Source organism: Rhea americana, unplaced genomic scaffold, assembly GCF_003343005.1.
Source record: "Rhea americana isolate MKP2758 unplaced genomic scaffold, rheAme1 scaffold_42, whole genome shotgun sequence".
In the NCBI taxonomy this organism is placed as follows: domain Eukaryota; kingdom Metazoa; phylum Chordata; class Aves; order Rheiformes; family Rheidae; genus Rhea; species Rhea americana.
In genome coordinates this window covers 3,888,334-3,909,983 of record NW_028186557.1, presented here as the reverse complement: position 1 = coordinate 3,909,983, position 21,650 = coordinate 3,888,334, and the positions used below count along the sequence as shown (strand labels likewise).

The following is a 21,650-nucleotide window of genomic DNA, read 5'->3' as shown; positions in this document are numbered from 1 at the left end:
GGGGGGGGGGCAGGGGTGGAAAGATTTGCTGGTAACTGTAGATGAAGCATTCACACTTGCATAAGAGCACACAGAATGCCACTCTATCCCTAAACTTTAGATCTGTGGCAGTCGTGAAAGCAGAACTTCCTCTGCAATCATCCTGCTTGCCCTCATAGCTGAAGAGTATGTTGTAATGGTCTGTAGTTGTTGGTACAAGGTGACAAATAAGCTGTTGAAAGCTGTTGTCAAGCTGCTGTCTAGTTACAGATCCAGTAAAACCTTACTGGCATCGGTGTGGTGGGGGTCATGATAATCCTAAAATATAAGATGAATTGCTTAATAGAATGTAGGAGATGGTCATTTTGCTCCAAGAAGACTGTAGGAAATTTAATCATGTGTAGTCTTTGTAATACTTCTTGAGTTGGTAGAACAAATGCTTCCAATTTCACCTTTTTTTGCAGTTTCATGTTGGGGTCTTATGATAAAGATGACGGTGCACAACTGTACATGATTGATCCATCAGGTGTTTCATACGTGAGTGTTTTAAAATATTTCCATCTTGGCACAAGTTCCTCTTTTAAAAGTTCCTAATTAGGAAATAGTAAATGGTGTTCCAGAAGATCTGCTAATGTTTGAACTTATTCCTGAGAAGATCACTGCCTAAAGTAAACAGAACTGATTTTTGCTCATCTTCATGTCTCTTAAATGCACATATTGTGTATATTTCTTGAGAAATATTTATTTATATGTATCTAACAAAGTTTGTTTCCCCCACACCCTTCTTTTTCTTTTAGGGTTATTGGGGATGTGCCATTGGTAAAGCCAGGCAGGCTGCAAAAACGGAGATTGAAAAGCTGCAGGTAGGATGTTATAGTTTTGTTTTGCTGTTTCAAGATGGATATTCGTAACTTTGTATTGGTACTCGCTGAATGCCTAAAACATTCAAAATACCAGAGAGGCAGATGAAATGTTTCCTTTGTACACGTTAGAAGATGTTCTAGCCTCTATAATAGCAATACTTCTCAAGCCTTGCCCCAGGGGAACAGGAACTCCATAGGGAGTGCACACTTTTAAAATGAGAAGCATAAACCTACGCTCCCATGCAGGCCAGCAAGCAGAATATTTGAACGAATATAAGCTTACAACTAAGTTTTTCATTTAGCTGTGAATGAAAACCTTAGGGCTGCATTGTGCAGGGTGGTATATCTATTCCCCCCCCCCCCAAAAGATTTTAGATGATCCTTTTGCTTAAAAGTTGAAAAATGCTGGCATTGCTAAGGGAAATGAGTGGAACTGCAGAATACGGAGTGATCACTGGAATAGTATAACTTTGAAAACGTTAACGGAGAAAAATAATTTTTTTGCCAGGTAAAACCGTATTTTGCAACTGGCTAATGTTAAGGTGTTGCCTTTTTTTCAAAAAAGTCTGAGTAAGGAGCTTGTTGTTGCTAACTGATTATAAACATACTACTTCAAAATATTTTTACGTGTCTGATGAAAAGGACTTTAGTGCTGTGAACGTCAGTGACTACATTAATTGCAACAGGAAAACATCTTGTAAATCTTGTAGGTGAGGTGACATGGATTTAGAATCATCACTTGTGAAACAGGCATTTCTGTAAAGTACATATACAGGACAAAATATTTTGAGGAATATTAAAACCTTGTATATTTTCATTTGTTAACTTTGCATCAAAGTAGCTACAATTTGTAAGGACATTTCGGAACAGTTTCCCTTTTTAATAGCACAAGTTTCTTTTTCTCTACATTTGAAAGCATCATGTTCACATAGTATACTTAATGATACAGTTCTAGATGTGTTTCCTTTTGTCTTTCCCCAGAACAGGCATTTTTTAGGGAAAAAAAAGTCTCAATATGTTAAAGTAGGAAGCCTACAAGATCATCTGATCTTGACATGTATTGTGGCATTTGAAACTATAATTTCAGTTTTGATGTGTACAAAGTGGCAGAAAGATCTGATACACTGGGTAATACAATTTACAAAAATTTCATGTTTTTTCTGCAGTGCCGAGATTTGTGTAAAAAAAAAAAAAATATTTTACTTCTTGGTTCTTGTACAGCTAATACGTATATGTATTATTTGATATCTACAGTATGGCCTGTAACATTAACATGGAAACAATAGTGTATTATGTGGCATAGCTACATTTATTTAATGGCTTGTTTGCAGAATGTCTTGTAATGCTTATGCTTTTGTCACAGCAATGTGAAGCGAGTGCAGTCTTGCATGCAGATGCTTTTTGCTAACAGTATATTGATAGGTTTCCAGATCAGAATTAATTTTGATAAGACCAATTTGTGATTTAATGTCATAACTGAAATGATAAAGAGACAAAGAACTAAAAGCTTGTGTGGGGGTGATAATGGCCTACAGTAACCTATTAATTAAAACTTACTGGAATAAGAGATGACTGCACATGGAAAACAGAGGCAAGCAGGTAGTCACAACTTTAAACCTGCCTTACAGGTACTGCAGAACAGATACTGAATCTGGGAGAGAGGACACAGCATATGAAACCCTTGTAGGTAGCTTAAAGTGCAAGCAGGAAACACTGCATTGATCACATCAGTTGTAGTTATGCAAGAGTGTGAGGGAAAACTTGTAGTCACATGCACAGTGCTTCAGTGTTTCAACCTCCTGCAGTGCTTCTCATGTAGCTCAGATGCTATTAATCACATTTTCCTTGAGATGTGGACACAATCATAATTAATTCCTGTGATGATGAGTATTGTAATGGTTTGCCTGCAGAATTAATGCATCTGCGATGGGAAAAGGATGATGTCAAAACGTAACTTCACGCCAAAGTTCTTTGGCTTATAAACATGCATGGCAGCTATAGACCTTCAAGTCTTGCAGTTTCACTACTAACTCTATATGCATATATAGATATAACTTAAGTATTTGTTTTTAGTCAAGTTATGCTTATGTACAGTGATCCGTACTGTGTTACAGATTGAGGGTCGCAAATGTAAGTGCTGAAGCAATGGGTCTCCGTCTGTTTAGGACATTTCTTGGAGTGGAACTGTGATGGCCTGTTTATGTAACCAGGTGCTTTTGTTTTTCCCTGTCCATCACTTCCAAGTGCAGGCTTTATCCCAGAATGGGCTGTAGCACACAACAGGGACACAGGGCTATTGCTTTGGGAATTCTTCACTGCTGTCTCAAGACCAGTAGCTTCTATACTACAGCTTTGAAAATATTTTACAAATCTGGGAAAAATGGTAAACTATATATAACTAATGGGTTACATTCAGAGTTCAGTATAAAGAATATGAAAAGAAAGAGCTGGTAACTTATTTTGAAACTGAAAATCATTTTACACCAGGGAAAGTTGCACTAAAATGTGTAATGTATTGGGACTGTATTTTGTGACTAATGTTCTGTTTCAGTTAATTACAGGTACATTTTTGAGTGCAGTATCAAAGGCTGATGTTCATCTGATTGGTACAGATGAAACCTTGAGAAAAAACACAAGACTAATTTTGTTTCAGCCCTGCAGTGATGAAAGATAGTAGGGTATATAACTTTGTAGTCCAAAAGAGTTGACTGGCAAGAGATCTGACTTACAAACCAGGAGTTTATTATATCATGGAAATAGGCATTTAATCTTACAATGTTGTCATTATCTAGTATGAGACTATTTTGCTTAACTGTGATTAAAATGTCAGAAGACTGTGAAATAAGAGATTAAAAAAAAATCAGATACTAATACCTTGTACAGCCATGCAGTCTGTTGTTAACATCTAAGTAGTATTCTGCCCTTGGGGTATCACTTAAAGATTAAAGAAAATCAAAAGTCAAAATTACCAACCAATAAAATGTTGGTAAGACCTGAAGTGTTACTATACTATCCAGAAAGTGTATGAAAATGATACTTGAAAACATGATGCTCCCATTAAACTGACTTAAAATAATATCCTGCACAGTGTATCAAAAAGCATCTAAGAACAAGAAAGTTTCTAAGATGCTTAGATTATTTGTTCAGCTTTAAGCATCCAAACAGTGGAGTGCTTTAAACTGGAAAGTTTCAACATAACTGTTTTTTCACAGACGTTCACTTGTGAAATCCTGCTCTGGAAGAATGACTTGCATGTTGCAGACTGAACAAAAGTGAAAGACAAGATGCATTTGGTTCTCCTTGTAGCTATCTGTCAGTACTGAACAGCAAGTTCATTAGGCATGCAAATAGAGACTCGTGTTCTCATCTTGGAGAAATGGAAAACACTACATTCTCTTAAGATGTATGTTTTTAATCTACAGATGAAGGAAATGACCTGCCGTGATGTTGTTAAAGAGGTTGCAAAAATGTAAGTCTCCTCCTTTCTCCCCCCCCCAACTCAGTAAAAATTCTTGTTGATGAGCTTGCCATGGTTTCAAACTGAAGACATTCCTTTTAAACTGAGTACCAAGTCTTGCTAGATTGGTGCTCGTGCCAAATGTAGTGTATTCTGCTATTAGTATTTATCCTCCTCTTGTGTGATATGCCACTTAGTACTGAAAAATGCCAAAGAATTTGAAAAATACTTATTTTAATCTTAGCTGCTACTTGTTATAGGTGCAATTTGTAGCAACAGTGGATTAAAGTTTAAACTGGATATAATCACTGTTTTTAAAGTGTCACAGAATTGCAGAATAGCTGGAGTTGGAGAGGATTTCTGGAGATCGTCTGATCCAACCCCACTGTTTAAGCAGAGTGAGCTAGAGCAGGTTGCCCAGGACCATGTCCGGTTGGGTTTTAAACGTCTCCAAGCATGGAGACTCCTCAAGCTCTTAGCAACCTGTTCCAGTGTTTAGTCATCACCCTCACAGAATTTCCTGTGTTTCACTCTGTGCCCATTGCCTCTTGTCCTGTCACTGGCAACAGCTAAGAAGTCTGGCGCTGTCCTTTTGATGCTGTTCTACCTGATGCTTAAGCAAAAGAATTTTATAAGAACYGACCCACCAAGCCTTGTCTTTTCCAGGCTGAGCAGCTTTAGCTCTCTTGACCTCTCCTTGTATGAGAGATGCTCCAGTCTCTTATCTTGGAGCAGTCCAATGAAGGGCCACAGATAGACCTATGTCTCTCTCTTACTGGGGAGCCCAGAATTGGACACACAGTCCAGATGTGGCCTCACTAGTACCAAGCAGAGAAGGATCACCTCTTTTGAGCTGCTGGCAATACTCCTCCTAGTCATATAAACTTCCTAGTTATATAAACCAGGTGCCAGAAATTCCGTGGCATCCTGATCCTTAAGTAGGAGATGTACGCTTCATTGCACAGATTGAACAATGAACTAATGCTTCAGACATTAACCAGCAGTCCAGAAATGAAGCTGAGGTCCTTGATCTGTCCTTTCTATTTGCCTAAAAAGCAAGAACTGCTTCGGAAAAAAGCAATGTATAACTTTGTGCTTAAAGTTGATTACAGGATATAGCTGACTTAAATGATTAAGCTTGATACCACTTGAATATATTGGAAATACTAAATTTGCACATGAATTGATCAGCAGTAACCTATCTTTAAACTATCCTAAAACTTCGTGTATTAATATAATTTTAAAAATACAGGTATCCTTTCAAGCTGATACAATACTTAATTTTCCTGCTTTCTGGGACGTGTCTTATGCTTGTCACAAATTTAATTTGTGCTGCAAAATTATGATCGCCAACATTTTATGACTATTGCTTAGAACATTATAAACAAATACTAAACATGCTTCTATCACCAATGTTTCAAAGTGTGTTTTTTTTCTGAGTTTGTCTGAGGCTGTCATGATAGCAGCTAAAGGAAAGAACTTGTTGGATCTTCAGATGTGAGAAGGGAGTCTTTCAGATGTACTTTTTTCTCACCTCCCTTCAGATGTAAGAACGACCTCAAAGCAGTTCTGGAACAGTACAGATAAAGCACGGATTTTTAAATGGTCTAGAGACTTTTTCTTTAATTCTGTCTTTGCTGGAAGTTTTAACAGCAACTCTAGGTGCAGTTTTGTTTTTCAGCTTTTCAGTAGCATTTAGCAAGATAATATAGAAAGATTTAATCATTTTGTAGCCTAAAACACTTGCCAGAGTGTAGAATAATAGCTTCTTCAAGAGCTTATAATGGTTTGCAAAAAGTTTGTCATGAGCTGAACACGTAGAAGGCCTGTGGATAGACTTAGGTACTGATCAGTAAGCCCAGTCTCTAATGGTGGCAGAAGGGCGTAAGAATAAGGTAGGCATAGTAATACTGCCTTTTAATATCAGTGTTAACTTCCTTCTCTGTTTACATAATTTTTATGTATTTGTTTCACAATACTTTTATCAAACTTTAGGTGGAGGTACTTAGTGTGCTGCTGAATATAGCCTGTTCTCCACTGCCTTCCAGCTTTTTACATAAGTTTGGAATAGAGGGTGTCTTTCAGCTTTTGCTTTAGTGCTCTGTGAAACAAACTAAGGAGTACAACCTTCTAAACAAGTGACTAACTTTGGTTTAAGGTGTGATACTGTTTTGAGTGCATGTTTGAACTCGGTGGTGGAGGTTGAGTTTTTATTGTCCATTCATGTTCCACTGAGGAGTAACTATTACTAAGTGGCTACACTGTTACTGCTATTTTAGTGTAATATTTTTACCACAGAGACCAAGGGCTGATTTCACTAGTCTGGATGGTATTGCATGTGCTATTGTATCACTTGTAGTTTAAATTCTGGTTATTATGTTTGCTTTTAGAATGGCAGTCAGAATGGAAATCTATATGCTAGCCTCTAATTTGTCATGCAGGCTATTGTAGCTTCAGTTGTGCTGGGATTTAGTCTTAAATGTAAACTGGAAAGAAATTTACTGGAGAAATATAGGACATGTCTAACTGTATTCTAGCTAAGCTAGCAAAAGCAGGCAATGATGACAGCCTTGTTCAGTGAAGTTCTGCAGTATTTAAACTCAGAACAATGTATGTTTTAAAGGTGCTGTATTTCTGACTATGTTAAATTCTGGATTAGATCTGATCTAATCTACATCTTAGCTGTAATCATTGAATGTATTTTTACGGCAGTTCCTTATTTATTTTTTTTCTGTTTGTATATGTAAGGCAAAAAGCATGGGGAGAGCTTCTATTGACCATAAGAAGAATCTTTCAATAGAAGAATAAATCTGCAAAGGGAGGAAAGCTTATTCAGCCTACTGATCAATCTGTTCTAATCTATATTCTTTTTGTTCTTTCCAGAATCTACATAGTTCATGATGAAGTAAAGGATAAAGCTTTTGAACTGGAACTCAGCTGGGTTGGAGAAAGTAATGCATTTTTATAGTTTCTATAAACACTATAGAAGACTTCTAAACTTTTGTAGCTGAACTAAAACATTGTTTCTAACTTCACCCTGCATGTCAAGGTCTTCATGTGAATTCTATCTAAGATGTTCTCTTTTTTTTTTTTTTTTTATTGGCAGTAACCAATGGAAAACATGAAATCGTTCCCAAAGATATCAGAGAAGAAGCAGAAAAATATGCCAAGGTAARGTCTAATTTTTTTTTGGAGTCATCTCAGTGTTTTACATGACAAATGAGTCCAGAACAGAATAAATTAACTGACAGTTAGGCTTCTAGTGTAGTGATGTCTGAGAACATATAGTTACAGCAAAAATCACTTAACTATTAGCGGAAATTATTCTGAAGGGAGAATAGTGAAATATACTGTGTGATCCTGGGATAGCTCTTATTTTCAAAAACAGGACATTTCAACAGGCTTGCATAGGTGGCATGTTTCTCCTTCAAAAGTAAATGTATTGAACTTTCAACAGTGGTATAAGTGAATAGGAGAGCTAATAAGTCGTGTTGACTACAACTGCTTTTAAAAATAACTAGCTGGAAAAATTTAAATATCCCCAGCTTTTAACAGATTTCCAACAGGTTTTACCTGCCTAAAGATATGAACAAACTGACAAGTTTATAAAGCTCTAGCAAAACTCCTTTCGTAGGAAGTTATTGTAGGATGACTTAAACTAGAATGTGTGTGTGTGTGTGTGTTTTACTAAACTTTTTCCCCCCCCCCCCCAGGAATCTTTGAAAGAGGAGGATGAATCAGATGATGACAATATGTAACATATTGTTACTTCAAGACAAGTTCAACTTTTCTTAACTTAGTACAGGTTTGTTTATATGTATTAACCATGGGATGCCATTATGTACTTGCTGGAAGATACTGAGTGACCAACTTGCACTAATAAATTTTCCATTTTACTGTCTATGTTAATTTTTATTTCAAAATAGTATAAGCTAACATTATTGAGAAGCAACTGTACTACAAAAGTTAGTCAATCTGTATCAAACATGACAAGAAGGAAAAATTTTGTGGATCAGGGTGGTGTTGTTTCCTCTTACTACACCACTATAGTTGAGCCAGGCTAGGTCTGAAAAATGATCTGCCTGGGAATGTGACTAGTCTTTCATATCCTGTAGTTTAGTATTAAAATCAGTACTTGATTACTGTCTGAATAACCAGTATCATGACTTGCAGTTCAGACATAGCTATAGTCTACCTGTTATGACTTACAGTGGGGGAAAGAATACAAGTCTGTAAAACAGCTGGTTATAGGTTTAGGTGATGTACACAGCTAACAACTTCAAACAGCCAATGTAACCAGCAGATGTTCGGGAAAAGGAATTTTGCTCTGATGTATTAAGGCTAGGCTTATCTGATAAGAGAAACTAAAAGTTCATGGTTAATTCAGTTTAAAATAGTGCTTTTTATAAGCTCTAACGATATGAGAGCTATTAAGCTAAGTAACTGGGATTAATGCTTGAAGAACTAAACTAGTCTTGTTTTAAACAGCCTGATGTAGCTGGAGTTTCTCAAATCAATTTTGAATCAACTCTGTCAATTGTGTGACCTTCACAGGCATTGAAAAGGAGCTTTTTTTCCCTAGGAAGCAGAAAAGCAGGAAAGACTCTGCTTATTTTAGTCACTTCTAAGTCTTGAAAGACAAAGTAACAAACTGTTCTGTTAATTACCTTAAAATTCAATTAAAATCCAAGTCTTGCTTGACCATGAAATTAAATTCCAATGGTCACTACAAGTCTAAAATGCATACTTCTCTAACAAATCAAACTCCTCACCTTGAATACCACATGTTAATAATGAGCAGCCCTTGAACAAAAGCTGTCCTTTATACAATATTTTTTCTTTAGAAAACTCTGAACATTTTCAGTGTTTTTTCAAAGAGGATTGCAAGATATTGGCTCTCCTTAATTTCTTTTTTAGTGATGGGGAAAGTCAAGTGAGACAGGGAAGTTTTTTGAATAATTTGAATAATGATACTAAGTTTGAAAGATGTCTTCAACCAGACAAGTTGCTTAAATTTGTGGATATGTTGTGACAGTCTCAAGCTTAAGCTACATGAATTTTCTGCCTTTCCATGTGGCCATAACTTTTAAAGTGTTCTAGAACTCTAGATCAAAGCTGTTTGAGTAACATTCATCATGACCATGATCAACAGCTTCCTTCAGAGGCAGTAGTAGAGTTGTACTGAATCAGGCTTGAGTTGCGTTGCTATTTCTTCAAAATGAACTAACGTACTACTAAAACTTACTGCTGATTCAGGTGCTTGAGTCATAGCAGGAGCCAGTTAGGAGGAAGCTCAAGTCAGCAGCCTAAAGCATTAGCTTAGGGCTGATGCTCTACTCACTGTATTTGACAACAGAACTTCATTCCCATCTTGAAAGTCTTTGATATTATACTGCTGGCTGAAACTGCAAAATGGAAAGTTAATAGCCACAACTGGGTGTAGCTGCACACGTCTACCCAATTTAAGTAACAGTCATTCAGAATTAGGGACAGGAAGTGTACCAACAGTTCACATAAATCAGGTTTCTGGGTTAAATGAGAGGAGAGCAAAATCAAATGTGCATATTTGCAAGATGAAATGGAGGAAACCTGTTCCACAATATTTGAAAAACAGAGTTAAGAGAACCACCTCCTTTCCTATTCATAATCTCAAACTGGATACTTCTCAGAGAACACAGCATCTTAAAAAGCTTCTTTGAAGAAGCATGATCTAACTTATTGCTTGTTGGAATAACTATACACCTTTCTACAATGAGAAGCAATTTAAAAGCCTATGAAATTCCAGTTTGTAATAACCCATACAAAATGCTACATAGCACTCGTTTGTCATAGCAACATCCTCAGTTAAGTAATACCAACGTGATCATTACTGTCAGTTTTTGTTTCCAAATTAAGTTATAACTGAGTTGTCAAGAGTGTAGGCTCTAGCTGTTTATCATGATATGTAAGAATTGATCTTCATCTGTGGGAAGGAAAAACAGCTGTTACTTCTTTCATTGACTGCAGATAGAGAAGGAAAAAAAAAAGCAGCTCATGGTGCCTTGTTTGAAAAAAATACTTGCATTTATTCAGGGAGTCAAAGACAAGAGAGCAGGACAAACACTGAATAAGCCATTTGTAGTATCAATATTCCCCTTAACGTTTGAATCAGTAGAAATCTAGCTGACTTCTACTGAAGTGGTGTTAAGTATGGCTACCTTTTAACAAACAAGAAGGATTGGAGAGACTTAGCTGTTATTTCTAGTCTAGAAGGACTCTCATTTCAATAGAAAAAAACTATTGCAAACTCCCTATTACAGCTAACTTCATAGCCTTAACTATTTGCAGGAGAAGTGCCAAATGGGATAGAGTGATACAACCAAAGTGTGTTTACCTTTGAAGCTAGTTACTTAATGATTAACTATGAATTTGTACACTAACCTTCATAATATTTCGCTACTGTAGTCCACACTTATGGGGTAAATTCTGATTTCAATTAATTTTGCTATTGTGAACTAGTAGATATGAATTAAGACCACAGTCAAACTTTGTATTATTTATATTGCTTGACACATAGTAGCAAGTCACTAGGACAAGAGATGAAGCCTTTGAAAAAAAGGGAATGGCTTACAAGGCCAGTCATGGCAACAATGACTATGTAAAATTTTTGAATGCAGTAGGACAACACAGCACCATTAAACATTCAGTAAATACTGGAGAGTATGAAGATGGCTTTTTGTTTTTAAAATAAATATAGCTGTCTCAGGCAAACCGCTTTGTGAAAACTAAGATCCAGCAGGGGCAAAGCTGGATATGAGATCATTGTTTAAGGGAGGACTGTATCTGTTACAGAAGAGGATCAGAGATAACGATACTAAATCTCAGCACTTAAGATGTGCACTACTAGAAACTATAGTTTTTTTTGTTTTTTTTGTTTTTTTTTTCTTATTTTAAGGATATGCAAAACCAGAAAGATTCACCTGTTGTAAATGCTGCCTCCCTCTCTGGTCTTAAGTCATATCCAGGATAAAGTCAAAGGTGAGCCCAGAGAACAGACAGCTGATCAGTGACTAAAGCAAAGAAAGATGTGAAAGCTTCAGACACTCAGTCTTCTATAGCTTCAGCTTTGGAGGATGCCTGAAGAAAACACATACACTCAGTTTCTGCAGGGTTGGAGCTCCAGAAAAGCTCCTCTTTGAGACTAAATATACCTCATGCTCCTACTTAAATCTTACCTGTTTTGAGTAGTGAGCCACTTAACATGCCAGGGGACTAGGGAGAGTCCAGCTGGCTAACTCAATTCAGAGATGCCTGAAGCACATGCAGGCCCAGTATGATAGACTAAACTGCAGCAGTCAGCAACAGTGACATCTAAAGGCTCCCAGAACCAGCCTTAATTAACAGCAGAGCCAGCATGCTATCCCACAAAAGCAGAGCTTGGCTCCCCTTGCTAGAATGAAAATTAGCTTCTATAGCTGGTCTGAAAACGATTGTCGCATTTCAATATTAAAGTGAAGTTGAAATCAAAGCACTGCAAGGCTAACAAATGTGCCCTCAGCAGGGTAAGAAGTTCTGAGTCAAAGATTTGCGCAAGAGGTAATGTCTGCTTTTACCATCTAATTTGAATGCTTCTGCCCAAAGCACTGGAAAAGTTTCAGTTCTGAAAGTATCAGAAATGCATAATTAGACTCATACCAAGCAGCACTTCTTTTTCCTTCAGGCTACAAGTAATCTACACAGTCCAGACTCTGGCCATTTATGGGAATACATAATAGAGCAGAAAGTCAAATACCCACTTGGAACACGTAGCTGTAGTTCTTTCCATTTTGAAGCACGTAACTCCAGAGCTTTAATGCCGTACACTGTTACTTCAGACCCAAACTGCATGTTTAGCAGAACACCAGAAAATAAGATTGTATATAGTTTAGAGGTACACAGATCCAACAATGAAAAGAGTAGAATGTACAGTAAGATGCTTCCTCTCCTTAAGTCTCACACACATCAACTTACTATTATTCACGATCTGATGAATCGTCACTCTGGTATTTAATAGGACTGGACATGTCATGTTTCCTGTTGTTATAGTTATTTAGTGAACAAGTCCACACAGAAACTTTTTCAAGAATTTAAAAACAAGGCTAAGGTGAACTCTGTAGGTGACAAAATACGTTCACCAGTATCTAGTTTATATACATATGCATGACTGTACCAAGTAAGATTTTAGAATATGCAATTGGACTTGCACTGTTTAAAAATTGTGTTTGGACTGCAGCACCAGGGTAATCATAATTTCCATTGTTTGTACTGCTTTTACATGGCTTTAAAATCAGCATTTTTGATAGTATCTTTTTACAAGTGACTTAATACTGCTGCTGAAGCTATGATAAGATTGAGCTGTTTAAATAGATCAAAGTACTAATCTATAAAAAAAAGTTTCTAGCATGGTAGATGTACATAAGGATAACTTCCCTCTCCCCCCCCCCCCAAAAAAAAAAACCCAAAACACACTAATCTGTATTTGGTGCTGACTCTCAGAAAGGAAACATTTCAAAAAGAATTCATCTTGTGCAGATCTGACATATGCCAAGCATCAGGTCATTTATTATTTCTTTCCCACTACCAAAAATAGCTTTCTGGCTTAAGGTTAAAAACCTCACACGCTTGATGCACGACTGTGTATACAGACATACTAATATTTGAGATGCTGTCTGGCTATATAGCATAAGTCACCATTACAGCAGCAGCTTTGGAATAGTGACATACACAGTATTGCAATGCTTTTCTTTAAGATAAAACTGTAAGGGAGCACAAAACAGCAAATGCAGCTATACATCTTACACGTTTATCAGCTCTAAGTCAAGATAATCATTACCTTTATTTAAAGTACAAAGTTTCAGGATTTTAAAGAGAAGAATAGTGAGAATGTTAATCGTCACAGTAATTTTGAAATAATACCAAAAATACAGTAAGGAGACTGTTCTCTCCCCCTCATTTTCTTCTTTCAGTTGCATATGTCTGTAAGACAAGGACTAGTTTTTCCTCCACCCACCAGTTTTTCAAGTTACATGCAGCAAAGGAAGTTACTTTCAATTTAGAATTGAGAGATATTTTGAGACACCAACTGCTTTTAACTTTCAGAAGATCTTGTTACTCTATTATGCCCAATTATACAAAGAGGCAGAAGACAGGCTGTAGAAGAGGTATGGATGTAACCTTACTATCTGTCCAATAAATATGTTTTAGTATTTGAGAGCATGGGATCTACAACCAAGTTCCAACAAAGCCTCCCATTTCCAGATGGGCTAAGCAACCAGTGTGCAGTATTCTTCTTTCATCTTCAGTACATTGCTATTAAAGGACTCAAACAGTTGTTTAAAAATGGTTCTTACACATAGCTGGGCCAACCAAAAATGGACAGCTAGAATAAAGCAGGAAGCAGCGTCTCATAGTTTACAGTCCAAACATGTACATGTAGTCAGATAAAAGAAAAAAAAATGAAATTCCCTTTACTCTCTGCTACAGACAGCATAAGAACTATCTTCTCAAAATATTGTTTTAGTTGACATGGCAAAACAAACCAGATAGGAGTTTAAAAAGAATATGGACCAGTTTACTGTTGCATAAAGTTAGATATAATTTGGGATGTACATGTACAGTCTGTATATCCAGAACACAGGCTAACACACTACAATCATTAAGATTCCACTTTCAGTAGCAGGTTTGACTAGTGGTAAGTTAAATTACAGAAAGCGCACCTGGAAGCTGATATATTAAAGAGATGCCTAAATCTGACACCACAAAGTTCTTGAAAGTGAAGCTTATATTGTCCACAGGGCCTCTGGACAAGCAGGAATTTGTTACTGTCATCATTTAGGGTAGGACAGAGACCCATTACATTAAACAGCACTAACAGGTTTTGAGACCAACAACAGAAGTGCTAGATGACTTTGATAGAACACTTTTATATAAAAGGTTAATTTCAGCTCTTATTTTAGGTTTTTCCACACTCTACAGAGTATGTCACTTCGAGAGGCTAGTTTTCCCACATCCATTTCTATATCCTTCAAGAATATTTAAAATACATGTATATGAAATACTATATTAGGAGGCAGAACCAAAATATAGCTTAGTGAATTTTCTGCAAGAAAGCCAGTTTAACAAGACACTACTCCCCCAACCAAACTGTCATTTCTACTCTCTTAAGTCTGTGCCTGTATTGTGCAGCTTGCACAGAGATGCTAGGGGAGAACACCACCACATAAATAAAAGCTCACTTCTTCCATAAAGAATAATTTAACTCTCCAGAAATACATGTATTTTCTTCTTTCCCAATTCTAGAATTAATGGCACAGATCATTCCAGTAGTTCTGTTTATAGTGCAGCTATACTGATGCAACTAAGGTGGTGGCAGATTCCACAGAACTGAAGTTCCTTACAGGAGAAAGCACATCCCCAAAGCTAAAGATGTCCTGCAAAACAGTAAATTAATCACAGCTTAAGTGCCCTATTATATTCAGTCATACTATAGCTCAGTCATACTATAGCTCTTTGTTTAGTGGCCACTTGAAAGTTTGTCACCAGTAATAACAGTTTAAACAATACATACAAATGAAAAAAAATCTTTTCAAAAAGAAAGTGCAAGTAGGAAGAGCCTCAGAACTTAATCACTGTTGCCAAGCTATAGGTTCTCACCGACAGCAGCTACTTGCAGCTAGTAACATTTAGTTCAAAAGACTGAGAGCACTCATACTAAAAAAAAACAAAACAAAACAAAACAAAAAAAAAACACAATAGTGACCAAGTGCAATCTTGTTTAACAAGCTTGAAAAGTTATCATTTACGGTTACTTTAAGTGTTTTAGATAAGCAAAAGCCTTAGAAGAAAGGCCATGTAACTACTGCCTTCACAAGCTTTCTTGCACTGAATACCGCACGCAGCCTTTGCTGGAGTAGCTGTTGCTTCCTTGTGCTAGGCTGCATACAATTAATGGCACAGATCATGTTGCTTTACAACTCATTTTAGGTCTGTAACAATCCATCATTTTAATCAACAGCTTATCAATATTGACAAGCTTGAAAGCAACAACTATGTGACAAGCAGACCAAGTGCAAGGACTCACCAATATTACAACTGTATTTTATTTGTCCTTTAGATATCACTACAATGGTGAAAAGATGTGTTTTAATAAAGATCTAAACTGAACAAGCCACTTATCAGTGTTTGAATAAACATGTCTATATGGGAGCACAGCTCCATAACAGCTTCCCCCCCACACACACACAGTAAGATTCCTTTCTGCAGAAGTAGATATGTTTAAGAAATACAGGAGGAAATAAAAGCCTTCTAAGATATAAACTACCAACAGATAACAAAGGCATGTAAGATTCTTACTTCAGATTGGCCATGACAAATCACTCAGAAAATTACTTTTGTAAAAGCAAAATCCAAGAAAACCCTGAATCTTCTACCACAGATATGGAGAGAATTATCCAACAGGAGTCACTTCTCTTTGCCAAAGTGAAACAACAGCCTCCTTGAGCTCTTCAAGTTCAGCACCAGTCAACATCCTAGATACGAATAACATTACACACTCATTCAGTATACATTTACTCAGTCTGGTATCACAAAAAGCTGAACGCACAGTTGCTCCAAGGCAGATGAAGGAATACCTTGCATTTTTTATTCAGAAGATTCCAGTAAGATTCTTCAAGTACAGCATGCAACCAAATTTAAGTACTCCCCTGTTAATTTTCATAGCAATGAAATACAGAACCACCACTCCCACAAACACGAAGTTCTTGTATTCAAGTTTCACTACTTATGTTTGATTCAGATGTGAGGTGACTCAAGTACTAATAGCTCTGGACAAAATCTTACTCTATTAAGAATACAGATTATTTAGAGATTAGATGCAAGTTTAGAAGTTTTAACAGGAATACTAAAGTCACGTTTATTCTGTATGTGGTCTAGTGACAAAATTCACACATTAGAGAACCACTCCTTCAATCCTATATTAAAAACAACTCACCTTAAAAAGAGATGTAGCTAGATTTAAATCCAGCAGATAAACATTTATCAACAGATAGATTTACATTAGTAATAGTGTTTCTAACTACAACTCAGAAGTCAGCAAAGAAACATTTTTAAATTGCGTGCAGTAGAGAGATTTTGAAAGCCAGTTAAATACAAGAAGTTTTAAAAATTAAAGTTTACAATACTGAATAGCTGATAAACTAAGATAACACATATGCATACATGCACAAAGGTGCATTTCTCGTACTAACTAGCGTCTTGTGCATAACAAAAGAAAAAACTGAAACAGAAGATTTGATTACTAACTAATGACAGACAGAGCTAATCTTTTGCCTCTATACTAGCATTCACAGACACACTACTATTTTCAAAAATGCAAAATGCTCCTTCAGGAGTCACATGAAGTATGCTACCAGCCAGAATAACAACTGAATCATCTCATTTGACTTTGACTTGAAGTATTTGTTTAAAGTTTAGAAGGACAGACTGATCATTTGTTTCCAGATAACTGAAGTCCTTTGCTACATCTGAAGTAAAGCTGATAAATCAGGAAGGTAACTACAGCACACACCTTATCAAACCTGCTGTAGACATCTCCACCTTCTCTCTAATACTATACAGCAGTGTTTTGCATCAGCACACTAAAGACAAAACAAAAACAAACAAGCTTCTACTTCTCTAACATAGGTGTAATAGCCTCACTATTGGCACTGATGCAAAGTTGTAGTCATTCGAGATAATTCCAGTGTAGTGTGATTTGTAATCAAACGATCTATCTTGCATCTGTTTGCTAGACAACCAATGAGAAATATCTATATTCAGATAATTTAATAACACATGACAATAGCATGCAAATTGGCTTAAAATTCTATCTTAAGTAAACCTGGGCTATGTCACCCTCATTCCACAGCTGCTAAGTTAGTTAGCTTTTCATACAAGTGTATTAACTATCCTAATAGAAAACTGCATAACAGAAAAAAGTCTCCTCCAATATAGTTCTTATTCTGTCCAAAGACAAGACTACCAGTCAGTTTTAAAAAAGGAACATTTTATGTTTGGAATTAAAAGATTGCATAATACTTGCCAAAACCTCTTCACAGACTTAACAGGCTAGAATGAAAGCAGCAGTAAAATCAGTTGAGAACTAGCATCTCTCCTCTTGGTGCTAGGCAGCTAATAACGTAGATCAGTTGATGCATCACTAATTTCTGTACATCTTTTATAGCATGCAAAATTATAGTTAAGGACTGCAGCTGCAAAGCATAACAGTCTGGACATAGTTTATTCAGTAAAAATAGGAGTACTTCTCCCTGGAGATACCTGAAGCCTCTAACAAGAGCTACTCAAACAAGCTGAGCACACATCATCATTTTACTAATATTATTTGAGGGAACTACAAAACGAGTACTACTGTTAGCTGCAGAGCTGACCAGAGGCCTTTCTCCCAGGTTTTTCTTTGCACAAAGCACTAGGTTTTAAGTATTTTCATGATTATCCATATCCAGAAGCGTTACCACACTACTTCAAAACCTTCCCATAGCAGACCTGATAAATTGCTAGTAAACTTCAGGGGATATTATATACTAATTCAGGCTTCTTAAGCATTGCTACACATTATGACTTCCACCATAAGCAATACACACAACAAAATAATGAAAAGTATGATGCATAATTAAGTTTGCCTTTGAATAACTAAATATTCATTTTTGTGAACATAATGACAGGAATGTGCCAGAGCTGTGGAAACTGTATATAAGCATTTAGCAATACCAAAAGATATATAGACACATATATTCGTATATGTGTTTATATGTATGTATGCGTCAATACATATACACACACGCGGAACTTACTGCTGCTGGTTAAGAGTAAAACACTTTTTTCCATGACTAGGAAAGAAGGTTTAACTTTCTTTTTTTTNNNNAAAAAAAAAAAAAAAGCCAGCTACACTTACTGAGCTTTCTGGTGTTAACTTTTACATTCCTCAAGGTTCCTCCCCCTCTCCTGATACTAAGCAATTAACTTTGACACACTTCTCTCAGAATATACCATTACTTATGCTCAGACAATAAAGTTATATGGCAAACATACAGCTGACCTCTTCATCTATACAGAAATACAGCAGTTTCACATAGACAGATGTTCTGAACCTCACAGCAGACACTCGCTCAACCACTGCAGTGTCACTATTTATTGACAGAATGGAAACCAAGGRGAAGAACATTTAAAAAAGGAGAACTAAACACTAGAAACAAAAATATAAGTAGCTAGAAGTCTAAACATTTTCTCAACACCAACGAAGACAGACACAGAGGAACATATATTTTATTACATACATTCAGAGCCAAAATATTCTGAAGTACTGATTCTTATTCTAACACTGAGCTTCTTTGTATGTGTACTCCAAGCTCTTGTATGTACATGTAAATGCAGTATGTCAACAGCAATACTACTTTGAACAGAATTATGACTTACTTAGCCCAGAAATCCCTCTTTTTATATTCTTGCCTCTCTTCTCAAGGAATCCACCTGATACCTTCAACAATTCTATTTGGCTGCAGCTTTTATTCTTATAAGCAATACTGTAGTTAGATACAGAAGTATCTAACTGCTGTACTTGCCTCTTGAGTGTCATATCTGTGGAAGATTTCTAGCAAGATTTTTGTAAATTCTGCAACTAACACCAAAGAAGTTTTAAAATACAGTATTTTTTCTAATTTATTTACAGGGTCCAGCCATCACCCTAATTTCAGAATTACATGTGACCGAAGATCAGTTATACGCTTAGAGTAATTTGATGGGTTTTTGTTTTTTTTTTAAGTAGTCTTGTGTTAATTTGCAGATTAAGATATTCCAAGGTGAGTCTTCTATACAGCATATATATGACTTTCGGTATTAGTAACACATGATAAACGTACTGCTGCTTTGAACAATGTTAAGTATTTGTTGTTGTTAATCTTTTTACAGAGGAGTAGATAATAAAATGACTTCCTAGGATTCAGTCTCATTCTGTAACTTTTCCTAAAACATTACATCCACATGATAGATTGGTTTGTGACAGAAAAATCTACTGTTTGTTTTCTTCCACCACTCATTTCGAATTTTCCCTGTAAGAGATCTTCGGGGTGGGGTAGGATAGGGGATATAGCAGGAGAGGAAGTATCCAAGTTTTCTTGAAATCTCACAGCTGGCAATTAACACTAACATACATTTAAGATGCAGGATTTCAATATCATAATGTAGCTTTGAGCCCTGAAATTCATATTCCAGTTAGAAGTTATTTTAAATCAAAGCTTTCCTCTGGCTTGCCAAAAGCAGCTTTTTCATTTCATTACTGCATTATTTCATTCCATTATACTAGACATCATCCCTAAGTTGTGTCAGAATGTTTGGACTATTTGGTGAGCTGCCTAGCTCGGCATTCTTAGGTGCTTTAAATACCATAAAAGAACAAGTCACCCTCCTGTTGACTAGCTTACATAGGGGAAAAAAGAGTCCTTCTGCTCATAATAGTTGGATAGCTAATGTACCAGCTGGAACAGATACACACAGGTGGCTAGGATTTCTCTGCTAGAAATCAGAAAAAAAGACTGATTAGTTTCACCATGAACTGTTATTTATTGTGTGGTACTATACTCAGTACAGAGATCCAAACAGAGCCTCAAAATACTCACAATTTAAATTATAACTTATCCAATATATTCCAAGGTTTACAGACATCCACAGTTCACATTAAAAAAAACCCCAAACTTCAAAAGTCCTCTTAACAGTATGATTTAACTCATTCTATTCTAGACAATAACATGCTCTTCATCTATGTCATACTAGATTATAGAAGTTCATTTCATCCATCAACATTAAAATATATCCCTCAAGCCTTTATACATTTTTATAGACAGCTTTAAACATCTTTATATTTACAGCTTAGATCCAAACACCAGAAAATTAAAGTTACCCTTCCCACATATTAAAAACATATATAATAATCCACTCTAAATATGTATTAGTCCAATCTAAATATTCCTTATGTGCATTAAGCCTTCCTACATCTCTAAAGCTTATCCATACTAGACACCACTGCTCCATAAGTTTCCTAGAGAATTGTCCCCATTCCTGCTTCTTTCTGAAGTATCAGATTTAATAACAATAAATAAATAAAAATGCTGAAATCACAACTGAAATGGAAACTGCCCCTAAGCTAACGGTTCACTTCTGTTAATATTGGCATGGGGCCTTCTAAACTCTATTAGCAGGTCCCATCACTGCTGTTTTAGGTAGACCAAAGGCATGTCATGATGCTGGGAACGAGCACTGTCACACAAATGCTTGTTACTCAGTCGAAAACACTGTCTCTCCATTACATTCAACCACAGATAAAATTTTATATAGGAAGTTAAAATAAAGAAGTTATTAGAACTGGAATATATGTTCTGCCTTGCAGGACTGTACCTTTGGAGAGCTTCCATCAGACACTGCAGGAGTGGGCAGGACTACCGTGGTGGGGTTTTATTTTGTTTCGCTTGGTTTCGTTTTTTTTGGCATCAAAAAAAAAAAAAAAAACACTCAGGCCCCAGTCACCACTAGTCTTCCCGTGTCTTTGCTGCATCTTCCTGCGAAGAGATGACCTCAGCCGCCTGGCGCGAGGCCAGGAAACGATCACAGGCACCACTGCCGTGTGCAGAAGCGACCGAAGAGCAAGAGCCGGTCACTTCCCCCTCCCCAAGCTTCACGCCGAGCGCGTCACGGGCAGGAAGGGATGATTAACAGCGATGGAGCAACGCGCTCCTCCGGGAAGGGAAGCGCAGCCACCCCGTGCCCTGCCCGCACCAGCCGCGCCGGGAAAGCGGCACGGGCAGCGCTTGCGGCCCCTACCTGCAGCCCCGGCGGTGTCTCTGCTAGGGCGCTCAGCAGCGACGGGGGCCAGCGGGCTCCACAGGGAGAGCGACGGGGGGGGGGGCAAAGCAGGGGAGCCTGGGCCGCTCAGGCCGGCCGCCTCCTCCCAGCGGCGCCAACGGTCGCGGGAGGCGGTTGCGCCGCCGCTTCACTTCCGGGCGCCGCTCCCCGCCCGCCGCTGCGCCATCGCGGCGGCAGCCAGCCCCGCCGAGCGCAGGGGTGGTGCTAGGAGGAGAGCGGAAGGCACGGCCTCCTCGGAGCACAGCAAGCGGCGTCCTGCCGCCGCCGTCGCCCCCCCCGCCGCCGGAGGGGCTCAGGCCACTCCCGCTCCCTTCCTCCCGCGGCCTAAAATGGGAAAGAGCCTCACACAAAATGGCGCCGGGAGGCTGGCCGCGGCGCATGCTCCCTGCGACACCCCGGCCGCGGCGCTGCAGGACATTGCCCCG

The 21,650-nt window shown here is 37.6% G+C and overlaps 1 protein-coding gene and 2 long non-coding RNA genes across 3 annotated transcripts in view; 2 read left to right on the top strand and 1 right to left on the bottom strand.

Annotated features, from left to right (window-relative positions):
• Positions 1–8,200, top strand: part of PSMA3 (proteasome 20S subunit alpha 3) — a 12,006-nt gene extending 3,806 nt beyond the window's left edge. Inside the window, exons 6-11 of the mRNA XM_085315080.1 lie at positions 444–516; positions 777–842; positions 4,265–4,311; positions 7,183–7,250; positions 7,406–7,470; positions 8,013–8,200. Of these exons, the coding sequence (XP_085171206.1) occupies positions 444–516; positions 777–842; positions 4,265–4,311; positions 7,183–7,250; positions 7,406–7,470; positions 8,013–8,057 (364 nt within the window). The 3' untranslated portion in view covers positions 8,058–8,200. The remainder of the gene's footprint in view (positions 1–443; positions 517–776; positions 843–4,264; positions 4,312–7,182; positions 7,251–7,405; positions 7,471–8,012) is intronic.
• A 3,037-nt stretch (positions 8,201–11,237) lies between these two features.
• On the top strand, positions 11,238–19,308 carry LOC146590170 (uncharacterized). The gene is made up of 2 exons (XR_014897062.1): positions 11,238–11,316; positions 19,040–19,308. It is a non-coding gene; the product is annotated as an uncharacterized LOC146590170 (long non-coding RNA).
• LOC146590169 (uncharacterized) lies at positions 19,114–21,622 on the bottom strand. Its single transcript, XR_014897061.1, has 2 exons — positions 20,761–21,622; positions 19,114–19,881 (listed from the first exon to the last, which is right to left on the bottom strand). It is a non-coding gene; the product is annotated as an uncharacterized LOC146590169 (long non-coding RNA).
• Positions 21,623–21,650: the final 28 nt, after the last annotated feature.